The sequence below is a fragment of the Colias eurytheme genome, chromosome 12 (assembly GCF_061535395.1).
Source record: "Colias eurytheme isolate Ceu_HAF_F1 chromosome 12, ilColEury1 Martin Lab GWU primary, whole genome shotgun sequence".
NCBI lineage: Eukaryota > Metazoa > Arthropoda > Insecta > Lepidoptera > Pieridae > Colias > Colias eurytheme.
In genome coordinates this window covers 4,725,111-4,741,221 of record NC_142991.1, presented here as the reverse complement: position 1 = coordinate 4,741,221, position 16,111 = coordinate 4,725,111, and the positions used below count along the sequence as shown (strand labels likewise).

The following is a 16,111-nucleotide window of genomic DNA, read 5'->3' as shown; positions in this document are numbered from 1 at the left end:
AGTAAAATAAATTAAAACGTCACTTAACTTAAAGATTCGATATAATATAAATATTACAGAGCGTTTATTTAAATAGGTATATCTATGTATACGCTATATTTGCTTTGATTTTGATATGCAAGCAAGATAAACCAAGTAAAATGTAAGACAAGGTTACAGGGTCAAGGACGAAATAAAGCGACTAATGAGAGCTACAACCTCTTAATACGTTGTTACTTGAGACATCGCAGAGCGACAATCCGTCTATGGGAGCAGACATTTTGGAGCGTTTTACAATATTAATATTATATCAGATGATAAGCCTCTTAAAATATAAATAAAATGATATGGTATTTTTATTATTTCTTTGATTATTGAAAGTGTATGTAACTTTGAAATAATTAACAAAATAACAAACCTTAACAGCACTTAGTATCACGAAAATAACACAAGCAAGATTGTAATAGATTATCACGAAAATTGAGAAAACGTATAACAGAAAGTTGACAAGTCAATGATACAAGTTGGGGAAAGCTATCAGATTATTTGCCTACTACCGGCGGCGGCGCCTACACGCCTGTCGCGTAGCCCTCAAGATCAATACGAGCTACGGAGCTACGAGCTTCCCTCGTAGCGAGCCTATTTACTAAGATCTCTTCCATTTTCGTAACTCATATACAATATACGTCATGAATAAAAAGTGAGTTCGCGAAAACTAGAGGGTTCTCTTAAATATTTTACTCCATATTTTTATTTTTATGTATGTTGGAATAGAATAAGGAATTATTTTTTATAACATCACATTTGAAGTTCATAAGTTACGTATAGAGATAATTTATGTTATTCGTTAAGAATAAATATTTTAGTTATCGTGTTAATGTTAGTTTTTGATTTAAAAATATTGCGTATCACACATACAAATCTAAATTATGAGAATAATTCCCAATAAACATATTTGAAGTATGAGAGGTAATTTTACGTGCGAGGACGAAAAATATTTTCGTGTAACCTCAATTAACTTTGTCCCCTAACTTATACAGTTAGAGGCAATGTTATAAAGGATAGCAATAATAATGTTATCGACCGTTAGGCCGGCGACCAGACCGAGTGGCGCCGGGGTAAATAACTAGTTAACTAATGCATGTAGACAATTTGACCTACATTTGAGTTACATTATTTATTCAGCCTCTTTAGGACTCATTTCATAAATGGCTGGCTGCAAAAAATTATTACTTTTCTTATTCCTCAGACGATTTTTTTTCACTTTAATTAGATTATGTGGCAAGTTACTTCTATATTTTATAGATTTTGTAATACATACACGCACGGGTTGTACCATGAGTTTTTGTAAGTGGATCATCATGGATGTATTGATCGTATAAACATTAGTTTAATTGACAATGGAAAATTGTTTACGTATTTATGTTACCATGGCATATCAATCTGAATATTGGGATTTCATAAAAGCGATGTTTTCAATAGTATGCAGCGGATGATCGTATGATTGGATTAGGCTGTATGCAAAGGTTGGAAAGCCGCTGGGCGCTAGACTAATCGATTGCTCCCGCCCACTCTCACAAAACCAATCTACCCTGTTACATCTACTCTATATTATTCCCACATAAATTTTATCTATACTTCCACGCTAAGAATATTGTTTATGAATTATTCAGATTAGTTTTGTTATGTGAAGGCCTCGCATTCGGATTCCATTGGTTGATGAAATTGTGTCTCGATAAATAACTGCGTACAAGAATACACTTTTTGTAACAATAAAGTGTCATTCTATTTTATTTGCATTGCGTTTACCATACCCACACCATACCTAATCAAATCGGTTTATAAAGAAGTATCCTGACGTAGTGATGAATTTCTTTATCGCGGATATAAGATATCTTGTTAAGAATCCTCTTGTTCTATATTCTAGGTATTATAAAAATTACTAGGTAGGTATATCTTTTTCTTTTCTGTTCATTTTTTGTTGTATGGTAATTTTAGATTTCCTACATAATATTTAATCGTAATATCAATCCCATACCGTTGTTCTAATGGTCGTAGACACGTGAGCTGAATGAGCGGACAGTTTTTTGTTACTATGAATTTACTACGATCGATTTTATGTCGTGTTATGAGAACCTTTTAGAATTTTAACGCATTTCGGTCAACGACTTTAAAATCTGAAAGTCAAACAAAAATGTATTTTAATTATGTTATTGCTTATCATCGATCGACGCTAAAGGTACCTATTATTTATAAAGTAATATGGTAAAAAATATACCTAATAAATGTCGAAACAATATCAGTTTCAGATAGGAAAAGTTTTAATAATAAAAGATAACCGAGTGGTTAAGTGTGGACTGTAGTGCAGTGTAGGTTAGATCGCTGTTACTTAATCATTATTGTTTTAAGGTTTTGAATAATACTTATATTATGTACCTACCTAATATAAAACTACACAGAAGTTACATACTTGCCAATACCAACGCAACATAATCTAACACGCAATGCCAACACAAACAAACACTAAATCATTAATTATGTGAATTGTTTCAGATTGTCGGGGGAAAGTATTAAACAAGCGGGTTGATGGGGAGGCGGCGGGTAGCGCGATGAGCTAGCGGTATGGGAGGCGAGGGGGCGGGCCGCGGCGCCGCGCACTGGCACGTGGGCGACTCGCCCCCGCGCGCGCCCATGGGCTTCGCGGCGCCCGTGCAAGATGCGCCGCTCGACCGCGGACAAGCGCCGGCGCCGGCGCCGGCCCCGGGCGCGCCGGCGCAGGCCGCCGCGGCCAATGCCGCCCTGCAGCGGGCACACTCCAGGTACTCTATTACCAACCACATGACGCATACTTACGTAAACTGGTGAAATTACATCAGCCACATTCGCAGGTTATCACCCAAATCAAAAAGGAATTAATATGTCTATTCAGAATGATTCCTTATCATATACATATTATGAACGAAAAGATGAATACACGTTATGTTGATTTTTCTTGTAAAACATTTTGAACTAATTGTTATGATTATTCGGTCTAATAGACCAAGCCTGAATAAGCTCTGGGGTTCGAATGTAAACAAACTTGGTAAATATTTACTGAGTGACGATGCAAAATGAGGTCGAAGGATTAAATATTTGGAAAAGTTTTCAACTTTCTTTAGCTTTATTAATTACTAGTTCACACGAATTCGGCGGCAATGCTATTTATTTTCTAAAATAATAGTAGTATTAAAATTTAAAGATTATAATAATAAGGCTGAACATCGAAACACATTTCTATTACTATATCTTTAATTGAATCCAAATATTATATGATGATGTCTTTTAGATCAATGTCATCTCTACCACCGGAGCCCTTCATGATGCTCCGGGCCAAGGCCCTCAGCAAGCGAGTGATCATCAACGTGGGCGGTGTTCGACACGAGGTCCTCTGGCGCACGCTGGAGAGGCTCCCACACACTCGTCTGGGCAGATTGCGGGACTGCAACACGCATGAGGCCATAACTGAACTCTGTGATGACTACTCTTTACAGGACAATGAATACTTCTTTGACAGGTACACATGTGAAATTTTTAAAATGCGATATAGGTAGTTTTTAGTTTTTGTAGTGGTCAAAGTTGTTTGTGCTGTTTACATAAGTATTGTTAAATACTATCAATAGTTTTACTTTTTTATCACTTTGTAAAGTTACATTTTAGTTAGGTCCCTAATGAGATTATTTTAGAATTCATCTTGTATTCATAATTTTTCAGGCACCCGAAGAGTTTTAGTTCAATATTAAATTTCTATCGAACTGGCAAGTTGCATTTAGTGGATGAAATGTGTGTACTGGCATTTAGCGATGATCTAGAGTATTGGGGGGTGGATGAACTGTATTTAGAATCGTGTTGTCAGCACAAATATCATCAGAGGAAGGAACACGTCCACGAAGAGATGCGCAAGGAAGCGGAGAGCTTGCGACAGCGGGAAGAGGAGGAATTTGGTCAAGGCACTTGTGCTCAATATCAGAAGTGGTTGTGGGACTTACTAGAAAAACCCACGACGAGTATAGCCGCTAGGGTAATGTATTCAGTTAACATACGTCTTTCATAACACGAATAAATAACTAATTTTGTAACTAAGCTGCCAGGATGCTAACAATTAAGTGAAGGTATTAACAAATCTAATTGAATTTATGATAAAGTAGTGCTAGTCGCTTTACTGAATGAAAGAAGTAAATGCACAGTAAGTTAAAGATTACATAAATATTTGAGATTCTGTAAGTTATTTTGCGTCATTAACTTTTACACTTCACAAAATTGCGTCTTTACATTTTTTACTGAAAAATTGTTAACATTGTCCCACTAAATCTTAAATGAATGTATGGCTAACGATAAGTACATACTTACCTATTATGTCATTTACAATAACACCAACCAAGTCAAAATTAATTTCGTATTCATAAAAATAATCACGTCTCTACTATTTTCTTCTTTTTAGCACGATGGTTCGTAAATGTTGTATATTATGTGGTGCATGAATAACATCTATATATTGCATTGACTCTTAATTCGACTGTTTTAGTTTGTTAATTGTGGTGTTGTGTGCCCGTCTTGCACGATTCCAACCGTAGATAGTCTGTGATCCTATCGCTTTTGTCGAAACTCTGCCTGTATGTACTGTGATGTCTTTGTCTATATTATTGCAACAATTAGATATAAGATTCAAGTTTTCGACATCAGCGATGCTTCAAATGGTCTGTAAGTATTTATTTATATTTATATCAGCAATATCATTGCAGAGAAATATTAAAGTATCAAATCTGAAACTGTTACTAATACGAGTAGGAAAGGGTTAAATTTGAAAGATTCTTAGGACTTGTACTCAACTAACAACATTTTATAAGATAAACAATAGTATAAAGTCATTTATGTCTTGTATATCACTATTGTATCAAGTGCGATGGAACATCCACTGTATATAGTCGTATATAGGCGCTTTAATATAAGCTGGTATAAAAAGCCAATGTTGCAGGTCGGCACAACTTGCCAATATAACATCACTTGCTATTAATTTTAATGTTCACAGCCGCGTCGGTCTCTGACGAAAATACCAAAACAAAGCTTAATTGTTGTCGCAAATATTGCTAAAATGGGATGGGCTTACGCGATGTGACCAGCCGTTGCTGACGTCGCTCCGGTGGCCCTTGTGCGGTGCGGCACGGGACGGTCCGACGTCCTGCGAACCACACTTCGTACGGCGCCAGCCGCGCCCGCGCCGTCTCTCACATTGGCTGAGCGTCGTTTTGCAGACCCCTTTTTTTACCCCACTGTACTTTCACACCTCTCCTTTATAAAGTTCCAACTGTCTAATGCTTTTGCTTTATCATAAACCACTAACAATACAAAAGAACGAACGAGCGTCACAATATACATAGTACCTACGTTATTTATGTACATGGAAAAATGTAGGTAACGAATCCGCATATACTTAGTTAAGATTTGCTGACGCTCGTTTGTTTACTTACATACTTATATACAAACTAATATTTGTAACATAATTAATTTTATTAACACCACGTCAACACAACACTACTGTGACATATTACAACAATAGATGTTATTTTTACACCAAAATTTCAGTTATTTTAATAAGGCCTTCTATAACATAAGACAGCAAAGGTACTGAGTTATTTATCCACTTTTGTAAATACATACCACATGCAAACACTATCTTTTTAAAAATAACTTTCAAACAATCACTGTTAACACAATGTTGTATAAATAATCGAAACTTACAATTAACACTGTCAACTTGAATAATTGATCTAGTTGTTTGTACATGACGTGTGACAGCGCGGTGTTGAGCAACCGAGCTCAAAAAGTGCGTGCTTGCAGGTGATTGCCGTGATCTCAATCCTCTTCATCGTGCTGTCCACGATAGGGCTCACTCTCAACACGATACCACAGATGCAAGTAGTCGACGAGCAAGGCACGCCCATGGACAACCCGCAGCTGGCTATGATAGAAGCCGTGTGTATCACGTGGTTCACGCTCGAGTACGTGTTGCGATTTAGTGCTTCGCCGGATAAGTGGAAATTTTTCAAAGGTGGACTGAACGTTATAGATTTGTTGGCTATATTGCCGTACTTTGTTTCTCTTTTCCTTCTGGAAACGAATAAGAACGCGACCGATCAATTTCAAGATGTGCGTCGTGTTGTCCAAATATTTCGTATAATGCGTATATTACGTATATTAAAACTCGCTCGACATTCGACCGGGTTGCAATCACTAGGTTTTACACTTAGGAATTCTTACAAAGAACTGGGACTTCTCATGTTGTTTCTTGCGATGGGTGTCCTCATATTTTCTTCACTGGCTTACTTTGCGGAGAAAGAAGAACCGGGAACTAAATTTATTTCTATCCCTGAAACTTTTTGGTGGGCGGGAATCACAATGACGACGGTCGGATACGGAGATATCTATCCCACGACCCCGCTGGGCAAGGTCATTGGCTCCGTTTGCTGCATTTGCGGCGTGTTGGTAATTGCGTTACCCATCCCTATAATCGTCAACAATTTCGCCGAGTTTTACAAGAATCAGATGAGACGCGAGAAGGCGCTCAAACGGCGGGAGGCGCTCGAGCGCGCTAAGCGCGAAGGCTCCATCGTGTCCTTCCACCACATTAACTTGCGCGATGCCTTCGCCAAGAGCATGGATCTCATCGACGTGATCGTCGACACAGGTCAGTACTAGTCTTCGCCATGTGCTGATGCTTTTCCATGTCATGTGTTATGTTATGTCTAATTGTTATCTTGTCACGTTTGCATGCATGCTTTTTATGGTCTGTGCTCATTTTAAGTTTGATGTGTTCAATGAATGCAATGAATGTAAAAGGAATGCACGTCGCGTAGTACGCTCTCCGGACTCGCAGACATATAGACTCAAAATCAAACAGATCACGTTACATCGCAGCTACAGCTATGATTACTCGTCCGATCAAAAGAGGTGCATTCAGAGAATTTTATTCCTTGTCTTCAGGTGACAAATGCGTCCTCATTGAGGCGAGAGACGACGTCAGATGAGCTACTTACTCCTATCGCACCGTCGTACTCGACCCCTTATTAGTATGTTCGTAGCTTGGGGTCGGGTTCGCGTCGCGTGTAGCTTGCGATGTGCGACGAAGACACTTTACCTAAGGTCGATTACATTGTCAGCGTAAGCCTAACGCTTCATAGAACTAACACCCATTCTTCTGTGGCCTGTCTGTTGTGTGTATCCGGAGGAAGCTGAATTATTAGACTGTTCGTGTGGAATGTGTGTTGTGTATCTCACGCTGCTATTTTCGTCATTCGTTATTAATATCGCTAAACTATCGTATATCATGCATATTTGAGCAAAGGTTAAAACGCTTAAGGGGTTAAGTGGAAAGGGAAACGATGCTACTTATGAATGGTATGTGTCTCCAGGACACAACCTGTCTCAGGCGGACGGCACAAGTTTGGAAGGCGAAGCGCCGCCCATCACCGGCTGCTACAAACAGTACGAGCACGCGCTTGCCAACAGGATACCACAAGCTGAAGCTAATCAGGTACCATCGCTTACTTAATAGAAACCACCAAAGCTATTATGTTATTGCAAATGTTATATTTATTTGAACGCTAAAATACCTCGGTACCTATTCGGCATCGCATTAGATACATATTTAATACCTAATTGAAATATTATGAGGTTCAATTGCAGTTCCATTGTAAATTTCAGCTGTAGAAGCAAGTATTACAAGCATACGTGCTTTAGAAACGGCTTGTAAATCATTCAGTTGTAGTTTCAGAGCAGTCCTAAGAAAGAACGACGCTTCTCCGCAGAAGGCTTGGGCACACCGGAGAAACGCTTGCTCATAAACCCTGAACAAACACCAGTAAGATATTTCATGAAATCATTTATTGCTAGCGCTTGCAGTGTATTAAATTGGTGTTCTAATGTATTATAGATATACTAACAGGTACTAAACCCTATCATAGAACTATTTAGTGAAACTGTACTTTCTGTGTAATGTGTATAAATCAGTGACAATGTTAAAATGTTAGCAAAGTTACCATTAATACCTATTATTGGGTGTGTAGAATTTTGTTGTTAACAAGCATCGTCACAGATTTACATTAGTTTCGACAGTATATGTCTGTAGTAGTTAGAGAATCTCGTTAACAACTAATATTTTTCTTTTCTAGGAAAAGAAGATTGCTGAAAAACAGCTTGACTTGGAACAGCTCCCTTCTGAATTTGAATGTTGTTTTTGCACGTTCAAGGTACTAAGCACTAACGGCTTTGCAAGTCACAATAACGTAGCACTAATTAAATGTCTATGTGGTTGTGTTTTTAACATATTTATTAACTCCAATAAAGCGTAAGTATTTCAATAAACCTATCACAGGACCGAAGGAGAATGTCGGCGTTGATGGAGAAAATATCCTGAGTGGGTGGGTATTATATATGTTAGAAAAATTATGTGCATGTAGCTTATATGCATAAATGAGATAATCAGTAAACTGGACAAGGTGATTTTATATGAAACTTTCATTACGCAGGGCTACAAGGAGTTCATAGATGCTGAGCAGTTAATGCCAATGCCGACATCAGACTTGCGGCAGCCCGTGTGCGTGGAGCTCGCCTGCCTACAGCGCCACCCTGCGCCACGAGCCCTGCCCGAAGCTACTCCCAACAGCCTCGACAGCCCTGGTACATATAACTTATCATCATTATTTAAAACACGTACATTTCTCACATTTGATAAATAAAGATTCCTTAATTGTTTGTGATAATAATTATATTGTGCAACAAACCTATATGTGATCGTCTGAAAGACATGCTCGTATGTATCTATAAACCTACTCCTGTATAAAAATTGCACATTGTAAAATAATAAACAAGTATCAATGTCACATTGCTGATCATGTCACGTCGTAATAAATATTTGTAATGCACTCACATTTCAGTATTTTTTGTTCGAGTAGAGCACACGCAATGTAGGTAGTACCTACATTGGGCGTGCTCGGCTCCATATGCGTCTGTCTTGCGTTGCAGATACATTTGCATCATGCCTTACGCACCCTTTTCCTTCAGAGGGCGACATCACGTGCGAGAACGACTCCTCAAACTTGTATGTGAATCCGCTGGACGGTAGCGGCGGCGGCGGCGCGGGGGTCGGGGTGGGCGGGGGAGGGCCGCCCGAGTTTGTGGGGGTGCGCAAGAGCGCGTCTGGGGATGGGAGCGTATTGTGTGCGAAAGATTCGCAGGGCGAGACTTCGCCGCGGGGCTCGCGGGGAAGTCTCGGCGCAGTAGGAACCGTAGCGGGCGCCTCGGCCGAGGCTTGCGCGCGGCCGCTGGACGCCTCTCGCTCCAGTCTTCAGCCGCTCGAAGAGACGCCAGCGGCCGACGACACCAAGCCCAAACATAGAAAAGCAAGATTTCAACAGGTCAGTCGCTTTCGCTGGCCCTCTGAGAACGAAGACAACGATGGCGTTCAAACATACCGACTAAGACAGTATTGGCAATGGGGTACAAATTTTTCGCTTTTGTCATGAAATTGATGTTTGTATCGTCCTTCGTATGTTTGCACGTGTAGTCACATGATATAACATTGTCCTCTTCGTTACCCGCATGTGCCTATAATTAACTTCTTTTATATCTTTCTTTCTATTTCTATTCTTTTTTTGTATTGCAGACGTATCTTTCGTAATGTAGATGTTTACGAATTAAAATGTTTTAGGAGTGGCAGGAGGAGGAGAAGAAACCACCTCGCGGGATAGCGACGAGGATTATCAATCACCACATTCTGTTTGGTACGTGCTACATCAGTGCCGGGGATTGTAAAATTGTATTGTTATTTTTTTCCAACTCTATCGGGGATAATCAGTGGTGGGCGAATAATAACGATATTTATTTTTGTTTAACAATATCAAAAATGTAATATTTAAAGGAAAAAATGGCAATAAGCGCGGGAGCGGCGGCTGGCCGCTTGAGGGCGACTCCAGATCTCGGTCTATTCTTAAGAACAAGGAATCTCGCGGCACCGACAGCGAGCTGCTCCTGCAAGAGACTACCTCGCTGGGTGCAAATGTATGTTATTACGATTTCTCTTCTTTTAAAACTATAAAAAAGAGCGTTTGTGCCGTGTGTAGCACACGTGTCAGACGTGAAACTTCTTTGGCAAGATTCAAAGATGACAAAATCGTCGCCTTACTCCATGGCGTGACGGTATTGCCATGACGCGACCTTGAAATTTATTCTCGCTCTATAGAAGTTTCACTTCAAAAAATAAATTGTATAAATTTTCCACTTCTTACTGTACAGCATTATGTTCGTTCTATTACATACCAATCTAATTATCTATTCAATAATCGTTTTATTGCAGGGCGACTCCGGCAGCGAGTCTTCGCCTATTCGCCTCAAAGACTTCAAGGGCCATAACCACAAAGGCAGCACTGAGAGAAGCAACATTGTGTCGTAGACAAATATAATTATAATCGATTAGCACGCCCTGCTCTTCATGCCCACGGCCCCAATATTTGAACGCGTAGTGATAAATTATATGCCGTACCCCTGAACGCGTACGCTATAGATTTCTTAATAAAAATGAACTTAGAATGCAATAAAATTAAAAATACATAAAAAAATTAACATATCATTGGGCGATTGTGACTGCTTGTTGATAGATGAATTTCATTTCGTAGGGTTATAAATATTGTAAATTATGTATTACTTATTGTAATAATTGTTCATTCCAATCGAAAAGTTGAAAGTACCTACTTGTTAAGTTTTTTACGTGCAATTATTAATTGCTAATTCTAATTTAAGCGAATATAGTTTGTACAGCATAGTCGATGAAAGAAAAGCAATTATTAAAAAAATTAAAGAGTTTCTGAAGTTGTTATAGATTATTTTGCGTATTATTATGCACAGTGTCTTTCCTTCTATTTTTTTTCCAAATTATGGTTCAGTGTGTGGTGGAAGTAGAAAAGAGTAGAGAATGCTTGAACCCTAAACAGGCCTTCACGCCCAGATGAATATTAGTGGTTACATACAAGAAGTTTGCAAACTACCTGCTCTACATATTGTATGTTACATCGAATATAAAAAAAAATCTCCGTTTGTTGCATGTTTTGTCAAAAAAAATTACTTATACTTTCTCCGCATAGCCACCGATCACCGTTGCTTTTATTAAGTTAACATAAAATTAACATTTGTTTTTTTTTTGGCTGAAGGCTACTATTTATACTGTTATAGGTCAACCTACTAATAGTTAGTGAATGAGAGTGAATTAAATAAAATAAAAATATTTGATATGAACTTGGTTCTCACATGAAGTCGGTCAAAAATAAAAAAATTGTTGGGTAACCAGAAAAAAACAAAGATTTGTCAACAATGATATTTATTTGGAAGAGTTATAGTGTTGAAACTTGAAATAGAACAGTATTAGGTACGTATAACAACATGTCAGTAACATAAAGATATTATAATATCATTAAATGAAACATAGAATTTTGACTTAATAAACTTGTCATAAATAATACATAAAATAATGTAAAAGCACGAATTATAAAATAATACTATTTTATAACTGTCAATAATACTAAAATAATTTCCTTAAATACTTAAGACTAAAATATGTTCAGTTTGAAATATATCAAAGGATGGCTTTGGTTTCAAATGAGTAAATAATGTTAAGAAAATTCCGTCATGAAATCTCTTCTATAACTGATACTCTCTTTGCGTCCATATAAATTGTCACACACAAAAAATTTAATTTGAAAATATGATAAATTTCAACATTCGAATTATGATTCACTTTCTTTTCTACTTAATTAAAATAATTTATTAAAAATATAATACTTAGTTGAAGGTTAATAATTGAGGGAAGTAAAACGTGACGCATTTCCATTGAAATCGTTTTAAAAATTTTAGACAAAAATGTATAAAATTATTTTTATATTCTTCCTTAAAACTTGTTAATTATTATTATAATAATGCACTAGTCGGTACAAATTTATTAAATAGTTATTCGTTAATGTGAACACACAGGCACCTTACTTGACATTCTGAGTTACATTCATGGCACACTATACATCGTTTTGTAACGTAATTACTTATTCAAAATTTCTCATATTACTTTATCAACTAACATTGTCTGTTTCTATAGGCATACAAATTAATTTAAAATTTTCTGCAAAAAAATAGACTTGTGAGAAATTAAAATGCAAGAAATACAAACATACTTTAAATTTTAAAAAATAAGCTAAGGAACTACATTTATTCACATGCGGACTAATCACTAAAATATTATTAATAAAAACTCAAAATATATTAATAATAAATAAAATAATCTGCTTATTTTTCCAAATTTAAATATGTATATGATTTCGTACCGTAGTATCTAATAATAACATCGTTTTAAATAGAAAGAAAAAATTTTTTGTTTATGAAAAATAAGTTTCCAAGGTAAAAATATAATCGAAAATTTTGAAATGGTATTTAAAAATAGCACAGGGAAAAAATAGGAAAATATTGCAATTCCAAACGAAAAAAACAAGTTATCAGGCATATCTAATGACAATGAAAAAATCCATTCTACCAATAACTCGCTCTTAAATTGGCAGTGGTTTTGTTCTCAAAATGATTAATGTAAAATTGATGGATTTTAATATAAAATCGCGCAAAATAATATAATGCACCTATCTCGATACATTTGTTATTTTCTTAAAATGTAAAGCTGCGTTACCATATTATTGCAATTTTTTTAATTACCTTGTACCGTTAATCTTTATGACTATGAACTAACGATAAGATAGCATTTCATGATAATATCATGAATTAGGTGCAGTGCAAAGTATTTATATTTATAGTAATTTATTTGATACTGGTACAACATGGAGAAAACTAAACGCAATTCACGATTAACATTTTCAATAACCGAAATAAATACTATACTGTTTATAATTATAACTGGCATCGCAAGCCCAGCTAAAAAGAAATCGACTAGTTTTTTGAATTGCATTGATTTTGATACATTATGTCAAAAAATAAAGGAGATACATAGGATACTGTTACATAAAATTGTTTTTTGATACAATGTCTGGTATTAAGAAGAGTGAAATAAAAAAATTGTGAGAGAAATGTCAAAAAGATGTCAGTGCATAGGTGTGAATTGGATTGCGCGAATAAAGACAGAGCATGTAGGAAAGTCTCATTATTTATCATTCGTCAAATTGTGATGAAAAACATCGCAACCATAATACCACAATCAACTTTTTATACTTATATTTATTTATAACTAACCTGCCAGTCATTCCAAATCTTGTCTATGGTCTGATAAGTTGACATAGAATCGTATTTCATTCCTAACATTCACTCATATTGTCATAATATAGCTATCTATGCCACGCTATGGTGAGCGCGGTGCGTAATTTCCCCCACAACCAAGGATATAGGCCTCCGCCTCTCCATGCTGCTGTTGCCACATACTTCACGTAATCGTATAGACCCCATGGTGCATGACCACCGTTCACATAGTAGACGTATGTGAACCCGTCTTTACACAGTCCCTTTATAAAGTAGTAGTATGGCAAGAACGAGTGCAGCCGGAACCTGAAAGGGAAATAAGTTGAATTATTTTAGTGAACAGTTAGAAAGTTAATGTTGCAAAAATTTGATGAAAATATGCATTAAAGATTGAAGGTCGACATTTTGACACGTTTTTTTATCACCTTCATTTTACTGTTACAATGTTAGAACTTAGAACTGAACATAAACACACTTCACACAAAAAGCTTACCGTCTCTTTTCATAGAACAGTATCGCTTCGCTATTAGTAGTCAAAACATGCAAGAATATAGCTTTAACTCGATGTTCGTGCGGCGGCTGCGGCACGGGCCCCGCCAAGTGGTTCAGTAACACGTCGAGGAGCATCGTCGCTACACCGGAACGGCGGTACGAACGGACTACACCTGGATGGAGGAAATATGTTTTTGATTGTATATATATCTATATATATAAAACTCAAAGGTGACTGATATAGTGATCTATCAACGCACAGCCCAATCCACTGGACGTATCGGGCTGAAATTTGGCATGCAGGTAGATGTTAGGACGTAGGCATCCGCTAAGAAAGGATTTCCCGAAATTCTTGCGGGAACGGGGGAAAACGGGGATGCACGTATAAAGTCGTGGGCGGAAGCTAGTTTGTTATAAAATGTGACTCAAAGAAAATGAAATAAAAAAAATCTTTTTTTTATTATGTATTTTCAATTGGATTAACCAGGTCATCAGGCTATACACTGATATTGAGAGATGAAATTTTCAGAAATGATGCATGCTGTTATAACAACAATTAAAAATCATAAGCTGGATGAACTATTTGTCGTTCAGTTACTTTTGAGCTCATTTGTATGGAAACTTTAGTAAAACTATACCGATTCAGACTTTACATTAAAAAAAAAAATGAAAACTCAAAAATTTATAGAAAATACACAAACATTAAAATAAATGTTTTGTCATGACTTCAATTTATTGCATCAAAGTACATATATAAATGCACAATAATTGTTTATAATGGAAAAATGTCAGATATTGCCTCAATCTCAGATTTCATTTTGTTTGTCTTTCAAGTGTAATATCATAGGATGTTTATGATCTTGAATTTTGCAAGCATGCATTTATGAAATGACACCTGTAATAAAGTTACTTCTAATGACCTATTGTTTGAAATTGAAATAGTAAGCTTAGTTTCACATCGTTAGAATTTAAACAATATGGAGAATGGTATTGGGTACAACTGATTATATTTATAATTTTTATTTAAAATAAACTTGATTAGTTAATGATAATGATCACTTTCTAATTTCATGTACTTATAATTATTAATGATTATGAAAAGCCTTATTATAACTCATAGAAACTTTTCTAAAAATTGAGAAAAAATTAAGACCTTCAAGGTAAGTAGAAAGAATTGGATAAACAAATTCTAATAATAATTGTTGCACAGTTTCAAGGATTTTAAGCAATTATCAAGTCCATTAAAATTATTTACGTTAATAACTTCTAGAAAAGGACAAGGCATAGTAAAAAAATATGTAAATTACCTAAGGAGAGTATATAGGCCACAAGGGTATCTTTTGACGCAAACCATCGGGACAATATTCCCCGGTCTTCCGCGTTCAATTTAAGGTAAGGTTTGATCTCGGCCACTATCAGACCAATAATCTGACTTTTGTATACAGCTGCTAATGCAAAGAACCTCTCCGATGATGTTATGTCTTCGTACCAGGACTGTGGATATTCTATTGGAAACCAATCTCTGCATAAAGCTCTCACCTGAAAGAAATTGATACAATATGGTATAAGCTTAATAAACTGGGAACATAAAGAATATATGAAATAAAACATTATAAACTTAAATTATATGTGATTTTAATTCAATTGCTTCTGTAATATTCATGGATCAGCAGTTTAATAAAAAATTGTAGCTTTCAAATTGGCATATACAAAACATTATTATTTCAACTTAAAAACATACCTCTTCTAGGTCATCAGGGCACAAGAAACGCAATTGCACATCTTTCAAAGAACATTTTGCATCTTTAGACTTCTCAATAATAACTTGGAAGCCTTCAGACAGATACCTAGAAATTAAAGTTATTTTATAATTAAAAAACCAATTAAAAATGAATAAAATTATGAAAAGTTTATAAAAATCATTCACTTTACCAGTAAAAGGCCATTTAAATCAAGCGGTCCCAATGGCAGAAATAAATGAATAATTTGACTCAATTAAACCCAGAGGAAGACAATTATGCCCACAAATTACGAATTGAACACGACCAATTGGAACTCGATAACACAATCAAAACTTAACGAATTGCTTACCAGCTGAATCCAGCCATTCGTTAAATTGGCCATTAATAGTTTCATTCAAACATTTCTCACAAGTTGTGTCGTAATTTTTATAAATACCCATTAAATTTCAATTCAAAATAATGATAAATAAAGTAATGATTATGAATCCCGAGAAACAGCGATAACAATAATCAAATGTCACTGTCATGTTCCTGACAGTTCATTCCATTCATAATGTCACTGTCATTTCAAATATGACAGACTCGGA

General features: G+C 36.1%; 2 protein-coding genes across 4 annotated transcripts in view; one reads left to right on the top strand and one right to left on the bottom strand.

Moving 5' to 3' along the window:
• Window positions 1–10,892, top strand: part of LOC149903949 (potassium voltage-gated channel protein Shab-like) — a 36,015-nt gene extending 25,123 nt beyond the window's left edge. The window contains exons 2-13 of one of the 2 annotated variants that reach the window (XM_090107806.1): window positions 2,533–2,798; window positions 3,305–3,532; window positions 3,730–4,036; window positions 5,854–6,700; window positions 7,425–7,546; window positions 7,781–7,873; window positions 8,184–8,261; window positions 8,541–8,691; window positions 9,037–9,428; window positions 9,722–9,794; window positions 9,932–10,071; window positions 10,367–10,892. In XM_090107806.1, the coding sequence (XP_089963932.1) occupies window positions 2,602–2,798; window positions 3,305–3,532; window positions 3,730–4,036; window positions 5,854–6,700; window positions 7,425–7,546; window positions 7,781–7,873; window positions 8,184–8,261; window positions 8,541–8,691; window positions 9,037–9,428; window positions 9,722–9,794; window positions 9,932–10,071; window positions 10,367–10,462 (2,724 nt within the window). In that variant the 5' untranslated portion in view covers window positions 2,533–2,601 and the 3' untranslated portion in view covers window positions 10,463–10,892. The remainder of the gene's footprint in view (window positions 1–2,532; window positions 2,799–3,304; window positions 3,533–3,729; window positions 4,037–5,853; window positions 6,701–7,424; window positions 7,547–7,780; window positions 7,874–8,183; window positions 8,262–8,540; window positions 8,692–9,036; window positions 9,429–9,721; window positions 9,795–9,931; window positions 10,072–10,366) is intronic. The other variant, XM_090107807.1, reaches the window with a different exon arrangement.
• A 483-nt stretch (window positions 10,893–11,375) lies between these two features.
• On the bottom strand, window positions 11,376–16,030 carry Naa60 (N-alpha-acetyltransferase 60). 2 transcript variants are annotated; one of them, XM_090108042.1, is made up of 5 exons: window positions 15,874–16,030; window positions 15,524–15,629; window positions 15,090–15,321; window positions 13,784–13,955; window positions 11,376–13,596 (listed from the first exon to the last, which is right to left on the bottom strand). In XM_090108042.1, the coding sequence occupies exons 1-5, from the start codon at window positions 15,888–15,890 to the stop codon at window positions 13,380–13,382; spliced, it is 744 nt and encodes a 247-aa protein (XP_089964168.1). In that variant the 5' UTR covers window positions 15,891–16,030; the 3' UTR covers window positions 11,376–13,379. The 2 variants fall into 2 exon arrangements, with proteins under 2 accessions (XP_089964168.1, XP_089964169.1); XM_090108043.1 differs by lacking the exon at window positions 15,874–16,030 and adding an exon at window positions 15,715–15,859.
• Window positions 16,031–16,111: the final 81 nt, after the last annotated feature.